The sequence below is a fragment of the Zosterops lateralis genome (genome assembly GCF_965231275.1).
Source record: "Zosterops lateralis genome assembly, chromosome: 14".
In the NCBI taxonomy this organism is placed as follows: domain Eukaryota; kingdom Metazoa; phylum Chordata; class Aves; order Passeriformes; family Zosteropidae; genus Zosterops; species Zosterops lateralis.
Genome location: NC_139774.1, coordinates 4,200,161 through 4,218,677, shown reverse-complemented (window position 1 = coordinate 4,218,677; position 18,517 = coordinate 4,200,161). Strand labels below are relative to the sequence as shown.

General features: G+C 40.2%; 1 protein-coding gene across 3 annotated transcripts in view; it reads right to left on the bottom strand.

The window, feature by feature from the left end:
* SLIT3 (slit guidance ligand 3) overlaps window positions 1-18,517 on the bottom strand; it is a 473,506-nt gene that overhangs the window by 68,682 nt on the left and 386,307 nt on the right. For all 3 annotated transcript variants that reach the window (XM_083871948.1, XM_083871949.1, XM_083871950.1), the window contains 6 exons: window positions 16,488-16,556; window positions 15,356-15,427; window positions 15,100-15,171; window positions 9,242-9,313; window positions 4,682-4,845; window positions 2-126 (listed from right to left, as the gene is read on the bottom strand). In XM_083871948.1, the coding sequence (XP_083728074.1) occupies window positions 2-126; window positions 4,682-4,845; window positions 9,242-9,313; window positions 15,100-15,171; window positions 15,356-15,427; window positions 16,488-16,556 (574 nt within the window). The remainder of the gene's footprint in view (window position 1; window positions 127-4,681; window positions 4,846-9,241; window positions 9,314-15,099; window positions 15,172-15,355; window positions 15,428-16,487; window positions 16,557-18,517) is intronic.

The window sequence follows — 18,517 nt, the reverse complement described above, 5'->3', positions numbered from 1 at the left end:
CCTTGAAACCAAAAGGGCAAGTGCACTGGTAAAGGTCCACGGGGTCGCTGCTGCAGGTCCCATTGTTCTTACAGGGGCTGGAGAGGCAGGGGTTACACTTGGACACAACACTGAGATCCACTGGCTCTGGAGAGGCAAACACAGAGCATTAGCAGAGAATTGGATTCCAAAATTAACACTTCCCATGCACACACCAACATTTTTCCCCAAGCACTGGCACAAATGCACATGCTGCAGGTGCACTGCACGACACCATGGGATTCCCAGGGATCAGAGAGGCTTTAAGTACTTAAATCAAGTGCTAGGCAGGTCTCAGTGATGCTTATATTCTCCTGAAGATGCAAACATATGCTCTGAAAAAAGCATGTTGGGAACCTCCAGGGAGAGGGTTATATATATATATGGCTTTCAGCAATTTTTCCTTTTCTCAGTTCTGGAAATCCTGCAACAGCAACCCCAGGGAACTGTAACCTGACATTTCTATGGCTGATAACAAGAATGAAAGTGCAGATGCAACAACATAAATAAAAACCATGCACAAGACAGATTTAGTTAGAGGCTTATGGGAATATTTAGGTGAAAAGTGTTCTACCATCCTTGATTTTAACAGAGTTTTAAAACTTATTTTCTTCCTTTCCTGCCCAGAAGAATGATCAACACTGAGCTACCTCAGCAAAGTGCAATAAAGCCAAATATGCAAAGATGTAAATGTATGCAGGTAAACACACATGGCCATATTTAAACCATGTAATAAAGCTCATATTTGTAGCAGAAATCTTCCAGAGAAGTAATGAACTTTGTAGGTGAGCAGGAAAACAAACACAGACTAAAACAACACTAACTACATTTGGGGTCTCAAGTCAATCAATATTTTATGGTTGAGATTTTACAGAAAGCTAATTTAGGCAGTTATATTCACAGTTATATTCACAGATAAAATATGGTGATTTTTAAAATGGCTACAATTCAAATATTAATAACTATTAATTCATTGGCTTTTATATGTAAAAAATAAAACCTAGCACTTTAAAGTGGCTTAAATTATATCAAGCAGTAAGGACCTTAAAATAATTTTATGTAATTTTCAAGGAAATACATTTTTAAATAATTTAAAACTGGTCCTGTACCAATCAAAAGTGGCCACAGAGCTTCTGTTACTGCATGATAAATGGCAAGAAAGAGTAAATTGTGAAACATCCTGAAAGTGAAGAAAAGAAGCTTAAATTTGTTGTTCAGGAGAAGGTGGAGCTCCAGAGTTACCAGAACTAGGGATGAAAAAATCCCTTCCAGACAAAGATTTGTTCTAAATTGTCCTGTATGAGTTATAAACCTTCACTGTTCACTTTGAACATTTGCAGAGCAGGTGTAGGAAGATGCAGAAATAGGGACTGAGGGGTCTCGGGTGACAGAACCTGGGCTTTGTCCTGGTCCTGTAGTGATGGTGGTGCCACCAGGGACCGACTGGGAGTGTACAGGCAGTCAGGAGGGGAAATTACAGAGGAAGAAAAAAACCCCAGAAATTAAATAAAGGACTGTTGTCATCCCAGTGTATCTTCGTGTTTATGTCTAACTGCATGCCATATATGATTTTACCTTGGAGTTAGGACAGCAAGAGGAAATGACACCTGAATTCCTGGCACTGACAGAGGCTGGAATGTGCCATGTCTGAGTTACATTTGTCTTCATGGTAAAATATACAAACAATAAACAAAGGTGGCTCCTCTGAGAGCTGATGAGATAGGCAGCAGTGATGCTTTTTTAGATTTAGAGGTCAGTAAGCCAGAATTTGTTCTACTATGTATTTCATAATACGTGTACATTTTCCATTTATTTCTACGTCATAGATCAAAGCTAATCAATGCAGGAGCTAATAAGAAGAGTGTTAGTTCCTAGCAGTTAAGTAGTTCATTACTTTGCCTTTGTGGATTTGATTTATAAATCCATACAGCAAAATGCCCTCAGCCCAGCACATTCCTTTCCTCTACTGCATAGCTGGGAGGGCAAGTTAATAAAAAGCAGAGCTGAGTTTGCATGACTTGCACATAACACACTTTTATTTCCTTGGCTCTGCTGAGACATAACCTCCTGCTCAGGCACAGGCTAAAAACATATTTTTAACAAGAATAAGTTAAACTACTTTTATATTTTTTATATGTAGAAGTTCCTGGAGCACCCAGAGGACATCTGAGCACGACCTTCACACAGAAGCTCAAGGTGCCCAGCCCAGCACGGGCCAACTCTTGGGGCTGGGACCCAGGTTTTGGGGGGTTGGGGCTCAGCATTCCCTGAAATGCGAACGGGGTGCAGTGAGATTGTCGAATCACGCACTGGCTTTCAAAATATTTGTATCTTCATGAGAAAAGGTGAATTTTTCTAGGGCCTGGAGCTTCTTGTACTGCCACTTGTCCAGACCATCAACAGTTTTTGCTTGTGCAAAGACCAACTCCAAATCAACACGTATTTTCTCCTTTTCTGTTCAGATAAAGCAAGCTATTGAGACTTTTGGGATATTAGAAAGAACACATGATTTCTAGTGGACCAATCCAATATCTACATAGGAAGCATACAACTGTATATAATATCTGGATCACAGATTTATTGATCTCTTGCCTAAGAGTTGTTTGTTTAGTTTAGAGAGAAAATGAGCATAACTCCTGATATATCACAGGTTCAGAATGAAGAAGACATCCAGCTTCTGGTTTAATTTTCAGATCCTGTTTAATATACAAAATAAATTATTTTCTTTGGTTCACTTCATGGGAACAAGTGCATTATTTGGTATTTTTAGTACTTCCTATATTTGTACTTCTCACTTGAGAGACTATTGTAAATGCTGTGGTTTGGTAATTATGGTCAGAGTTCTGATAGTTTTGAGACTGACATTTCAAAGTAATTAAATTATAAGGTTATAGTTATTAAACATATATTCGAAAGGACATAAAATTCAGCTTGGCCTTGGGAACCTGTGTTTTAAACTCACCCCAACACCATCATTTGTTTGTTCAGCAGTTTAATTCCAGCACCTATAAAATCACCCTGCCAGGCAGTGCTGTAAACAGGCATGGCACTCTGAGGGACATAAAAACAGGCTTTATGCCCTCATTTTCATTTCTAAGAGAGGCTACTGATCCATCTTTTCCACTACAAATACTGCTCCATCTTCAAGTCCTTGCTGGTAAGCAAACCTCTGAAACTCATTTTTACAAGAACATACAGATATATCTTAACCTTCACCGCTCACTAATGAGCTACTTACTTAATCCACAAAAAAGTGGATCATCTGAGTGCTCTCTAAAGCAGTGCACTTCTGTCACTGAGTGCCCCACAGAGCTGCACCTCAACCCTCTCCTGAATGACTGTACACTGAATTCAGACATGACAAGTTTTCCATAATCTCCAGGTTCTGAATCACCACCGATGGGAACAGTTTGCAAATCTGCAGATGAAAATGTACTTTTGGTAAATATTTGCTCTCTAGAAGAATTCTCAGTTTCTTGGTTTTCAAGTAAATGTACATAATAACTACAGTGCTGCATGTTTTTATAATACCTCTTATTTTCCCAATTTTTTGGGGGTAAGTCATGGGCCAAAACTAATTACAGTAAGTTCCAACAACAGCCTATATGCTAACGTGCCTTTACATAACCCAGTGTGAGCACCAGGAACAGCCACTGCTCTGAGGCTCTCTGCTTCTCCCGCCAGTGCAGCAGATAACTGCACTTTGGGGAAGAACATAAGAAAACACAACTTGGAAGGAAACAAACCCCAGAATTTTGGAACGTGATGTTTTGGAGAATGAACTCCAACCTGTCCTGGGTTTCAGTGTAGGATGTACACAAAGTATTTATTCTATCACCATCTTCATGAACTGTTGGAACCAGGTGGGGCAGTGTTTTCCCAGGCCCCTCCTTTGGGCTCTTCTGCTCATGGCCCATCAATGCCTTGCCCAGGACTCACAAGTAACTCCCTCCAGGAGTTATCTCTGTTTAATGGGCCATCAAGGACCCACTTCACAACTCATCATCCCATTGGGAGATGCTGTGCCCAGGGGGAGGAGCCAAGCATTCCCACCTGGATATAATCTGGGATTTGGGACAGGACAAGCAGCCCTTACCTACTGGATTCCCAGAGGCCCAGAGCTACCAGAGCTTTCTACAGGATCACTGCTTCAGGAAGAGCACCTCACCTGGACTGCTTCCACCACCCCGCTCAGGTTGTATTCTGACTCTGTCAGTGGTCTTTTGTGTTACTGCATTTATTTTATTTTATTTTATTTTACTTTTTTCTTGTTAAATTGTATTTCTGACTTGGCGCCTCTCACTCGTTTTGCTTTCAAACCACTACACAACCCCAGCAAGGACACAAACCCCAACGTTTTGGAGCATGATGTTTCGGAGAACAAACCCCAACCCCAGCGAGGAAACAAACCCCAGAATTTTGAAACGTGATGTTTCACAGAACAAACCCCAACCCCAGCAAGGAAACAAACCCCAACATTTTGGAATGTAATGTTTCAGAGAACAAACCCCAACCCCAGCAAGGAAACGAACCCCAATGTTTCGGAATGTGATGTTTCGGAGAACGATCCCCAACCCCAGCTCCCCAGCGACATGCAAACCCAAGGCTGTAAAAGTGCAGCCCTGTGAGAAGGACAGGGCAGAGGGTGCCAGCTGGCTCCTACCTTTGCACTGGAAGTGGTGTGTTGGGGTGGTGAGCAGCAGCCTGTCCACCATGGCCTCGGGGCCACGGCAGCGGGCGATCCCCGGCTCCTTGTACCCTGCCTTGACCCACTCGGAGAGCCAGCGCAGGTGGCAGTCGCAGTGCAGGGGGTTGGTGCCCAGGGCCCTCGTGGTGCAAAACAATGAGAATGGGTTATTTGGCAAAGGTAACAAACAGCTCTGATCTCACATTGCTACAGGGATCCTTTGTTTCCCAACGTGGCAAAGAGCTGATGAGTATTTAGGAAGGATTTAAGATTTATCTCCTGTAGTATTCCTGCTCTTCTCCTTTCTCCCCATCATTAGTTAGGAAACTATGTATTAGTTAGGGAATTTATATAAATACCTAAGAAGAAATCTCTTTTTCAAACAACTCTGCTTGAGCAATGTCACCAGACATATTGCTTTCATCAAGTTTATCACATTGATTCCCTTAATTCTCTGCCCTTCCTGAGCATATCCTAACACTGAATTGTGTAATTTAGTTTGGATCTGATGACTCACATTAATGACTCTTCACCAGATGAAACACATATGCAGAAGATACCTCAATTTATGTTTATTTATGACTTTGAAAACACATTTGCTGCTTGACCCGTCATTTGAGTGAGGTCAAATAGTTGAAGAAGATGCATTTGTATAGTGAAATTATAATTCTCGGAATTTTCCTTTATTCATGGACATCTATCCAAAAGAAAAACAACTTTTTAACCTTAAATTTAGGTGCTACCTTGACTAATTTGTACTTCTCTTTCTCTTAAAGAAAAAGTCTTTTCAGGCAATCAGTCAATTACAAAGTCCACACTTCAGAAAAATCAGTTTAAAGCAAACTAATTGTTAAAAATGTGAAGAAATGCATGTTGAAAGTCTGTATTTATTTTGCTCAAAGTCAACATAAGACTTCAGCTGCACAACACCTGAACTGACATGATAGGAAAATAAACTAAATAAAGGAATAGACAAGGAAGAGATACTAAAGAAACCAATGATTAAAATCACTTTTTAGTCTTTAAAATTTCTGCATATGCTATAAACTATTTTTAAGATGGTACTGTAAACTCAAGTTTCTTTCAAATAAAAGCACATCAGGCAGGATATTAAGATAGAAACCTCAGTCAATTTGTTGATACATTTCTATTGGAGTGACTAATGAACCCACTGTGCCCTAGACAGATTCATAATGAGAGTTCATGGGTTCAAACCCTGTCTGGGGCTCATTCATCAAAATTAAATGTGTACTGCAGCTCAGCATTAAAAAATATCCATCCACTCCTCCTGTAAATCCATTGCTTACAATGGAAAAAAAACTACTGGGTTGACTTTTTGACCCTGGAACTGTGATCAACTGGCTCACTTGTCCAAGGTCAAACAAAATGCAGCAGTGAAAGCTGAGAAATTTTTAGTGTTGAGAAACTGCCATATATAAAATGTGAGTGGGAGGACAACGGAAAGCTTGTTACCACGTTAATTAATATTTATAAACTACATTAGAAATAAAGCTGCTCTACAGTCACTAGAAATGATTACTAATAATATTGTTGACAACTTCAGAAATGTATCCTTTCCCACTTCTGCTTGTGGTTTGTGCTTTGTTTGGGGGGTTTTGCCTTCTATTTTTTTTTTTTTTTTCTTGGTTTGGGGTATTTTTTGGATTTTTTAAAGATTTATTTCTAGGAACTAGAGATAATTCTCGTATTTTCATTCATGAGTTCTAACATACTTTCTCAATTTCTTTGCCTATTACAGCAAAATATTTCCAGAAGGTAAAAATATCCTCTAGTGTAAGGAAATACCACCAGCAGCATTTTCAAACTTCTGGGCAGACATTTCTGTTCAGACACATATTTTGTTTAGGGGCAACTCTGAATAAAGCCAATTAAAATAACTCTATCCACGATAATGTTGAAAAAAAAGAAGAGGGGACAACTTGTTTTTACAGGCAGTTAATAAAAAATTGAGTAAAGAGAAGATAATTCAGCATGATCTGAGCTGTTATGGGAAATACGTTGGAAATACCTGCTGCACTCAACATCATCTGTTCAGGGTTTGTGGAAGCCCTGGAGTGCCACAGGGTCAGTTCTTGTGTGGGACACTGCATCAGAGAATGGTGAGGACAGCAACGGAAGGAACTGACCTAATTGGGAAGGTCCCAGTTCTATCCCAGCAGATTTTGGGCTCTTTTGAAATCATGTTATGCACGATCCTACAGTAGGGCTGTAGCATTTTTATCATTGCCCTGGACTAAAAATGTCAGTAGAGTCATGGCTTAAATAGACAATTATGTGATTCAACTAAATAAAGTAATAAATAGTAAACAAAAGTAGTGTACAGCACATACAAACCTACCTCTAAATTCAGCTAAAGCTAGCTTGTTTGTTATGATATTTCCATTACAGTGAGATGATGTTCACGACATAAAGGAAATTTGGTGAAAATGTTCCTGTAGGGATTAAACAGCTATGGAGAAAGTGACTGGACCATCTAGATTTCACTTTTCTTCTTCCAATTACAGACCAACTCAAAGCTATTGCAAAAGGCTCTGACTAAAATCAATACTTTTGTCTGTGCTACACAAATATCTCTCTGCAGTTCTAAAAGGCAGTTTGATGTCCCCCTTGGCCTGCCACAGGAGGGCTGACCATCCTCCCCACACCGTGGGACTCAGCTCTGCCCTGCCACAACACCAATCCCACCCTCAGGCACACCCTGCACAGTTAAGACAAATTTTTGTTCTCCCACGCCTTAGGAGTTTGATGGGCAGCAAGTCCTTGTATGATTTTCAAAATGACTCCAAGTTCATGCTTTCTCCTTGAAGATCTATATATCAGGAGGGGCTTAAAATGCATTTATTTTCAATTTTGTATGACTCTGTTTTGAGCAAGCACGGCTTTTTCAGGCATGTGAAGAAAAAATTCATTGTGGTTGCTAAAAGTTTCAGGATCCTCTTTAAGAAACTGGAGAGCACAATTGCACTGTAAAATTCAACCGCTCAACTGTGGAAATTACACCCCAGACAGGTCTTATTTATTTTATGGATCCTATTTATTACTTTTCATTTGGGCTTTGTGTATTTTACATTTCTGGCAGTACATATATCTAAACAGAAAGACTGCAGTGATTGTATTGGGCCAAAGGGGGTTTTATCACTCCCTAAGGTGAACGGTTTACCCAGGAAAATTGGATCTCCACTTCATTTAATGTAAACCCTGAGGGAAATCCAAACAAATGGGACACGATATGTTTATTCCTTGAGTTCTGAAAATACCCCCAGCAGCCAGATTCCCAGTCTGGAAGGTGTCACTGCCCTTCCAAAAACATACAAGGCTTCAGCTCAGTCAGACTTTCAATCTCAAACTCACAAAGTGATTTGACTAAACCGGGAACATGAAAAACAAATGTACAAAACCAACGATATCAAGGTGTAAGCTGGAAACAGAGAAGATTATTTCTCTGCTCGAGCTGCCCTCATGATTTCTGTCCCTGCCAATCTGAGATATTTTTATTTTTTATTGTCCATAGAGGAACAGAGACAGAAAGCTGCCATGGATGTACCTGCTATCCAGGAACTACTTAAATACAATCTGAATCTGGTATTCAGAGCAGTGTTCTGGAGGGCATGTTAAAGGCTAAAAAGAGACAATAAATAGACATAAGCCTATGTTAAATGCACACAAATCTGCTTGTGTGTACGTTAGCACCAGGGCAGAAAACATCTGTATCAGCCTGTGAAACCACTCACTCCACAAAGGGACCAACACATGCCCAGCCCTCTGATTAACTGAGGACACTAATCAAGGAACCTGCTGCACAAATTTGCTTTTCCTACATCAATTATCTAATAGTGTAAAGTATCACACACTATCTCAGTGAAAAAGTACTTTCTGGTCACTCAGGTTTAGTTTGGAGCCACTGCTGCTCTTTGTCTGTTCTTTCATCAACTAAACTGCATTTGAAAGTCTCCTGGCCCTCTACCAGTGTAATAGTAATTTCCTCAAAAAGCTGAAATGCCTAATAATTTTTGTAAACTATGGGATGAAGTATGAATGCTGTGAAATAACCAATTTCCCTGTGATTAAATATATATGTCTGCAGTAGTGATTCATCAACAAGTCCATATACTGACAACATTTCAATATGCAAAACATATGACACTTATTAAGCAAAGAATTCACATTTGCTTAATATTTGCTCTTTGTGGGAGGTTTCCTGTCTCACTCTCAAATCATAATATGCTCTGCATTTCACATTGACAATGCTGAAAGAAAACCTTAAACACAAAGTCCACAGCAGAGAAAACTGTCACACTTGCTCATTTGGTTTTCCTTAGGAAAATATTTTTATAACTAATAACAACAGGTCCTAGCAATTTTTGTTTCCTTTGAACAGATGCACTATGAATATCCAGAGCATATTATGAAAAGTGAGCAGGAGAAACAAAAAAGCTATACAATCCTACCAATATATGCTGTTTTACAAATCTGAAACCATCAATCAAAGAGATGAAGCCAGGCAGAAGTACTTACAGATGGGACAGGGACACTAGGTCATTGAAAGAGCCCTCAGGAACACTGGAAATATCATTTCCATGGAGTGTCCTAGAAGAGGGAGAAGCAAGAAGATATCAAACCACAGTATCTCGTCTGCTTCCTGAAGCAATTGAAGGAATTAACACTTTAAAAGGGTATTTAATTTTGATTCTTTCTGAATTTCTGTGAGTTGCACAACTCATGAACTTCCACACTTCATTGCTTCTGCTTCTACGTGTTGGTATTTAAAACAATGATGCAAATCAGAATTGTTAGTGAGTGCTGCTGCAAATTAAAAAGGTGACATCCCATTTATGCTATTAAAAGTGTACTAATGACAGATAAACCTTCACATTCAGATTTGTGTTCTCTCACAAAATCCCATTAGCCAGAAGCACAGCAAAAACAGAGCAGGGGAAACAAGCATTGTAAAAGTTAAATTAAGTCTTGACTTCAGAGAGAGATCTTAAGAGAGAGAGCACTCCATGAGTATAGGAGAAAGGAACACAGGTGACCTCACCCCTCATAAGTAACAGCTGTGTCAATCACCCAATGCAAACTCACCCCAGTGAGTCACAGCTGTAACCAATAAGGATGAGAGAGATAAAAGAGGGGTGAGCTGGTAAGGGGAGGATTATCATGGAGGAGGAACCTTGAGACTCAGGAAGGAGAGAAGCATGCAGGAGAGAGAATCACTGTAGTGAGGTCAGTCTGGCTCTGCAGTCACAGTCTAGTTGGGTAAAGCCTGCAGTCAGTCTGCAAGCTCATGCCTGCAGTCAGAGGCTGCAAGGGAAACTCAAAGTAGGAGTTTGCTGCAGCCATAGTCAGGATAGTTTAGATGACTAAGATGACTAAGCTGTGAAGAAGAATAACTCAGGATCCTTTTTATGCTGTGTTTAAACAAGAAGTCTGTGCCTCAGCTCCTTTTTACCCTCTAATTAAAGGGCTGCTGCAATACCTGCAGGTAAATATTGCCACACTTTCCCGTTCTTACAGTAGAAAATCTCTCTCTGCTACGAAGGAAAGCACCTGAAATCAGTTGTTTTAGGACATTTTTTCACCCTGTGCAATGAAACTATTGCTTTTTAGCAGCATTTTCAGGACCCCTCAACAAGGGGTGAAAGGGTTCTCCACTGTTTCCAGGACAATTTAAGCACCCACTTTACCTCTTTTCTGAGAAATATGTTTGTGTGTGGGTTGCATAGGGAAACATAAATGGGAATTGCTGTCAGTGCTCCAGAGGTGGCAGAGGAGGGTGAAAAGCAGAAAGCTGCTGTGTTTTGGAGCAGCTCTTGCTCTTGAGTCATTTATTTGCTGGCTTACTTGGGGATTTGCTGACACAGCCATCAGAGTTTTTATTTCTGTGAGTGTACATATTGTTGAAACACTGGGTTTAAAATGACTCAAATCTCAACCCATGGAAACAGACAGTAGCCTCAAATGAAAAAAAAAAAAGCATCTGTTTTTTGCAACCTTTCTTCCCTAACACCACTTTCAGCTGCATCAGGATATACATGATGCCCTTCCAACATCCTGATTCTAAAATTTTCCTTTAAGCCTTCCTTGGTTTTGACTATTAATAATAACTTGGCATATATAAGGGTGTATCTCCAAGAAATTAATCTGAACAGGAAGGATATGAGCTCCCACACAGTAACAACAGATAAAACACTCACCAATTCTGTACAGAGTGACCAACTGAGTGAGACAAACCCTACAGCTATTAAAGGAGTATTTTGTTGGTGTGAGGAGGCCTAGTCAACTACTTGTCATCAAAATGGTCAATGAAATGAGCATATTTAAATAAACAGCTGCTCATAATCAGCTTATTGCTGATCTTTTAACGTGAAAGACAATTCTCTGTAAACAGAAAACTTATATTAAACTTTGGGTTGTATCAGTCACATTTATCCTGTGAAGGAGTACATGTTCTTTTCTAGGTGTATTGGAAACATCCAAGAGAAGCTGAAGAATGACAAAGCCATTTTTCTGTAAGAAGTCAAACCCATCAAATAAAAACCTTAGCAGGATTTGCTTTATTACATGTCCCAAACACTGAGGTGTTTCATGGATACAAGTGTTTGCATTTTAATAAAAAAATCATGTCAGCAAACATCATCACTCCTGCAGCTAAAATGAAGTGACAAATGCTAAAACTCTCTTAAAAAACTCACAATAATAAATAGCGGCAAGAGAATTCAACAGTGCAACAAAATCTTTCCTCTTGGATCAACGTCAGGAACACATTTTTATACAAAACCTCCTTATAAGCAAACGGTCAAATAAAATCTTGAACATTAGGGCAGTTAAAGCACACACTGATGTGTGTAATCTCCCTCAAAAGCACAACTTCTAGGGCTCCTCTTGTCTAAACTCCAGTGAACAGCAGGGGGATGGATTTGAGGTGATGTGGATTTCCTCTGGAGGACAGAGTAACGCAACACTTGAGAATTTTTGAAATCAAAACTTCCTTCTACATAGAATCTCACTAACTTATTCCTTTGTCTGCAGGGAAGGAAATTAATTGAAACATATCCTTTTGGGCTGGGGTTTTCTGGTTGTTTTTCTTCTACAAACCTTTCCCACGTCCTGCCTGCCCAGCCCATTGTCCACAGCACTGGGTTACTGCAGACACAAGGGGGATGTGTTTTTCTGGAGACAGAAATGTGGCTGAAGGGTTGAGCTCACAGAGCCACATCCCATCAGGGGCAAACACCTACAGGGAACCCCGGAGGATGCCAAACCCTGCAGGAATCTGCACAGCTCAGATGGCAGGGAAAGCCACAGTGTCACTGCTCCATGTCCACAACAGCAGAGCTTGCACAGATTGATTGGATAAATACAAGGAATCATTCTCTGATGCAAAATAAAATAATAAAGAAACAGCCAGATGTTTCTGTTAGGTCAAATGAGTGCAGCACCCAACAATGAAAGTGTATTGCAAAAACTTTGTGCCCAAAGATTACTGGTGACATATTAGTGTTTGTCTGAGCTTTGAACTGCAGGAAATATCCATCAGCTTTCAGTAAAACTGGAGTGTCTGTTAATGGAATGTTCAGTAGGTCATTTTACCCCTTTCCCCCTAACTACAACATGGACAATTATTTAGTGATCTTAGAACGTATTTTGATTTTTGGACTTTGCCTCTTAACTAAGTCACATATAAAAATATGTGATTACACAATAATCTTTAAAATAATCTGTTCAGGTCATCCAGAGAGTTCTAATATTTATAATTTGTCTCAATCTCAGCTTCCTTAATCTGTTTATATTTAGTTTCTAAGAAGACAGCCTTTGCACAAATTAGCTGAAAAACAAATCCACAACTTTTCACTGTAATAGCGTTGGCTCAAAAAACTACTGATATCAACTTCTACTTATTAAAAAAATTCTCCAGACTTTCTGTCCTGTGCTCCCCAGCACTCTTTGGCTGCTGTTACAGATAAACCATGTGAAGGCTGAGATTAAAGACCTGATTGTGTAAACACTGATAGATATTAAGGCTTAAATGTGAACATGTTGACTCTGCAGTTTTCTCACTTGTGCTGAAAAATCTAAGAAAGGGGGGTCAGAATGAAAGATCTCTCAAAGACCAAGTGCATCATACAGCTATGATTATTCTGATTTTTAAAGCACTTATTTACTGTATTTACTATAGAGGGAAAAATAAATACAGAAAACATAAGGAATTTGGAAGACATTCATAAGAAGGGTCTGCTACCTTCAAAGGCATGCATAGCCAAAGGTAATGAGATCCCTATATTCTTTTTGTTAAACAAAAAAAAAAAAAAAAAAAAAAAAAAAAAAAAAAAAAAAAAAAGTGGAAATTGTTTTGCTGATATTTTCTCTTTTAAGTTCCCCCGAGAGCACAGATAATAAAAAACTGACAATAACCAATTTCATATTGTCTCTTGGAAACCATTTTCTCTTTGGAGAATTGATTTTTAGTAGCAACAGTGTTGACACGTGGCAAAAGTTGTAGCTGATACCAGAGTTTTGTGGGCCATAATAAATCAAATCAATCTGGAGGCTTCCAATTGCAGGGAGCAGAGGCAGAGATTCCCATTTAGGCTTCATTTCACTGCTCTGTGCAAGGCAGTGGGGGGGTTTCTCCCTTGAAGGAGGAAGATACTTTTTGATTAGCAGATCATTTTAAAAAGCCAAAAAACAACAGTTGTCATTAAAATACTGCCCTCTGTTCGTGCCCATATGTGGCCTGCAAGAACAGAAGTGAAAAGACAAATTGTAGCTATTGGTAAAAGGGAGGCACAGTTTATCTACACTGTAATTCAGGGTAGAGAGCCCCACACAAGCTTTAATCAAGCTAGCTTGCATATCAGAAGCAGGCCAGAAGACAGCTCCATATGGAATAATTTATTTGGCCATGAAACAGAACATATTAATCTGTGGCTGAATTTCAGGACTCATGTAACAGCTCAAATGTGACCATCCTGGTGCGCTAGAAATCAGGATCCCAAGCCAAACTTAAAACAACAAATCCAAAGCACGTATCTTTCTTGTTTTTACTAATGAAAAGTGGGAATCCAAAGCTGTCTTGTAATTTGGGAGGTTGAAACTGAGATATCTGTTTTACCACTGAAACCACAGGGAAAGGTCTCAGCCAAGCAGTTCTGCCTTATTGCCTCCACAGTCTCAGTACAGCTCATGTTGACACTTTGATTCCACATTTATGGAGCCAGTGCACAGCAACCACTGCTCTTTAAATTAACACAAACTTCTGCATCTGAACGTCACCTATATTTTTTTTTAATGGAAAATATCAATGTGAAGTTTGAAAGCACTCAGGAGAATCTTCAGCTCCTCTGTCCTAAGCTTTGAGCGTTCAGAGCTCTTTCTCCTTCAGCACAGTGAACAAACTCACCATGGACAAGCTATTTAATTTATCCTCTTTGGCTACTGTGTGAGTCATGGTGACCCACTCATGTTTCTGGCCCATGGGAAGGTGCCTTCTCCATCTTCTAACAGCTGCACATGGGGCCAGGTGTCCACAAAACCAACCCAGGGTGTGTTTCTGATAGTGAGAGGCAGTGAATATGAGACAGAAACAGGAGCCAGTGCTGTAGATGCTTGAGGAAAGTTGGGAGGAGGCTCTTGCTTGTGAGGAACAGGCCCACATCCCCCATTCTTCATACAAAGATGAATTTCACAAGAGATTGTAAACAAATGGTTTAATCCAGAAAGCTGCTGAAAGCAGCTACATTGGAAAGAAAGGAAGAGTGCAGAAAAGGACCTCCCAAGAAATAAACCACACATGGATGTCTTTGAGCAGGCCCCCACCCAATATGAGGTGTAATTTTATTCACAACTTAAGGACATTTGAGACAGGCATCTCAGCATTACTGGTGCCCAGGCACTGACCTGATTTATTCACTGATTTAGTGTGGGAGCTTCTAACTTCCCTTCAGATCACATTCTATCTTGCCTGCATAAATCTGAACCAAAAGAAAATATTCTGAAAATGCACAAGTTTTCCACAAAGACATTCTTGCTGAAGCATCCAGTGGAAACTCACACTCTGTGACCAAGTGTGTGCAGAGTAAGAGAAAAGTCCTTTCCTGTGGATTACCCAAACATTGCTCAGGCAGAAGAGACAGACTCTATGAAATCTTTTAGAGATCTGTTTTCATAACAGTTCCTGCACCCAACCTTTCAGAGGAAAGCCAATCCTCCCGCAAATATTTAATCTTTAGCACTCACCTGCTCTGGCCTCTACCAGACAAACTGCACCGGAGTACAAATTATGATGCTAATGATGTAAAAATCCATGACCAGCTGCCCATGAAGCCCTCCCTGCCACCACTGCAGCCCAGCTGCCTTGCAGGACTTGCACTTACAGCACTCGCAGGGACCGGAGCCCGGTGAAGGCGTGGACGGGGATGCAGCGGAGCCGGTTGTAACTCAGGATGCTGCAGAAGGGGAGAGCAGAGTCACTACTCTGTGCTGCCTTTGGTTATTTCACTGCTAATTCAACCACAGATAAGCATGGAAAGCCACATACTTAAGCAACGAGAGATACACTAATTGCTCAACAGCTTAGAGATGGTGCTGGAAAAGGAATTAAAGCTGTTATCAAAACTTTGGGCTACTCACAGTGTTGATAACTGAGTCATGTTGCTGAAGGTGTGATTGGCCAATACGCTGATGCTGTTGTTACTCAAATCACTGAAGAAACACACAGAGAAAATATAATTTACATGTATGAATTAAGAAAAATGCCTTTTTGAAAAGATTACATAATAGCTGCACAGCACAATGCTTAAAGCAATTGAGAAGTCATATATTATCAACTGGTGTATTTTCTGACAGACTTTGAATGAGCTCTAAAGGAAAAGCACATCAGACTCCCCCATAAAGCCTCAGACTCAAAAATATTAAGGCATATTTCCAGCATAAAGCATTCAATTAAAAAACAAAAGAATAAATGATACAAGCACTGCTGAATATTTACTGTTCCAACTTGCTTTGCAATATATTCCAGGCTCCCCATTTCCGTATGCTCTTCATATTGACAGCTACTAGAACAAAATTTCATTTTTCATTTTAAAAAGTCTTTTAGGCTCAACCAGAACTTTTTGTTTTGTTATTGGTCTCCCTTGAAAAGCAAAATTAGAGGTATTTCCAAATAAAAAAGATTCTTAAGACAAAGGATTCCAGTTTTTCCTCCATGTTGTTTTTGTCTGAGGTTGCCCAGCCCATTGGACTGGAGTATCTGCACAGCTGATTCCAACAGCATTTGAAAATTCCTGATAAATAGTTCAGGCAGGAAATTTCACTCCTGTGTATTTCAGGGAGCAATTTACAGAACAAAGTCTAGCTGTGTCTGTATCTGCATGACTGTTCACAGCAGAAACAAGCTATGCAAATTGTCATTGCCTTAGCATTATAAATACTGCCCCATCTAGCACAAATTAATGTGTCTCCTCTGCTAATGACCTTTACAGATAAATCTGCCAAGTGAAACTGCAGCAGCCTGCGGGAGAGTTTCATCCTCTCGGGGTCCTGCAGAGCAAGGGGCTTCTCAGGCACCTCACTCTTTATGAACATTTATTGGCAGCAGTGTCCACCGTGAAATTCTTTCCAAATTCAAATTACAGAAGGTTTTTGGGGGTTGGTGTTGGCTTTTTTTCTCCCCCTCCAAATACTAATTATTTATATTCCACCAACAGCATAATAGAGAAAGAGTCATGCAGTTTTCCTGTCATTGAAACCACGTTTTTCTTACATCAGTGTCAGGTGTCTGAAGGCAGAGAGCCCCTTCGGCACAGCAGGCAGATGGTTTCCTTCCAAGTACCTGAAAAAAGTCAGATTTGACAATTACACAAACACATTAACAAGAACTCACATCACTCAATCTGCACCATGAATGAGGACAATACAAAGTCAGTCACTAATGAAATTATCTCTGATTCATTGCTTTGAAACTCCAACAGCTTTTACTTTATAAATTAATTACCCCACATGCAAAGCACGACAGCAGCTTATTGATTTACTTTATTTGTTTTAAAACTTGGAAGTGCATAAAGGATCTCTGGCCTACAGCAAACAGAAATGACCATTTGGTTCTTCTGTGACAGCAGCTGAAGAAGGGGAGAAAAATTGCATGGCCTGTGCCCTGAACTTAGAGTTACCTTTCCCAAGTCTCTCCAACAGTTCTGACTGCTCCCTGACCCTGTGAGGGAGGCTTGTCTTGTGCATGGAAGTTCCTTGTGCAGCCAGAATGGGAAGAGGAGCTGCACTCCCAGATCTCTGTGCTGCAGAAGGTCCCACTTAGTCCAGCATCAACACATGCACAAGTTTGCTGGCACATCCACCACAGCAATACACCCTCCTTGCCTCTCCTTTTCAGAGCATGCTGGTACAGGAGGAAGGCTTGGTAAATTAAAGACCAAAGACAAAGCTCTCTTGGAATGAGAGAGCTCCTACATGCACCTAAATATGTTTAACAACATGTCTTGTGTTTCCAGTGGGGAAGTTGTTTGAGACCCCACTGAAGTTATTTCTATGCAGACAGAGGCATGGTAGGTCTAAAGCCTTTGGGGATAATCCTGAGTCCTCATACAGGCAAACAGAGCCTCCAGTTTTTCTCCACTGAAGAAACATGATCACTGAGCTCCTCAACAAAACCCCCTGAAAAAACACAATACTTTTAAAAAGCTTGCCTAGGAGAGAGTGTGGGTACTCCAGTCTGCACAGCTGACTTGTGGCAGCAATGGGATGTGAGTGTTTCCCTGTTTATTGCAATAACATAGAGACAGAGCTGGAGGTTCTTTTTCCTTAACCTTGGCTTTTAGGTACTCCTGGAAGATACCAAGTAATAAGGCTCCAATGCAAAATGACTGCTGTGGTACCATGGCACTGTCAAAATGTTTCTCCAGACATCTTCCAGAAGCAACATCTACCTGGGAAACAAATCCATCCTTCCCAGAAAGCAGCGTGGAGGAGGAAGGCATTCCTGCCTCCATAGGTGGGATGAAAGAGAAAATGATATTTCCCTTCCTTATATGATGCTGCAGGGATTTTTCCTGAGGTAGACATGGGGCAATGCAATTGATATGGAATGTTTTGAAATATAATCAAGTGTAGCCAGGAAATGCAGCCCACAGACACCAGAACACTTAATGTGCTGCCTCTGCTGCTGAAAACAGAATCCCATAATCATGTTAAGAATTTTTATTCCACACATACAATTTCCTTTTCTTTGGCAACAGGCCTCCTTATTCTGCACTTACTACTGCAAACAACAATAATAACAGATTATCCTTGTGCTCTATGTTCCCTTTCTACATTAACTGTAACAGCACAGATACTTGTGTAAACTAAATCCAAGAAAATTTTCCCACAAACTTTATTTTTACATCATTCAAAAAATATAATCTATAAAAAAACCAAGAGAATTTCTTACATAATATATTTTATAGCTGGCATTATTTTCCCCTCCTTTTGTTTCAGCTTAATGACCTCTCAACGGTTTCTGCTGCTTCAAATCTCTTTTCTACTGAACTCCAGCTGAACTACTCCAACCAGCCCCACAGTTATCCCTTCTGCCTGTGCACAGGATCCCATCCTGGTTGAGCTACCCTAAGCATGCACTGGAGCTCACCTAACTCCTGCCAGGATTAGGCTGGACAAGGTGGGAATACAGGCTTCTGACTTTTTAACAGAAGAAATTACTTTCTCAATTAAAACCCCCTACTGAACTAATTCATCTCTCCCGTGACATGAGCAGTGAGAGAGTTGCAGAGGCAGCAAAGC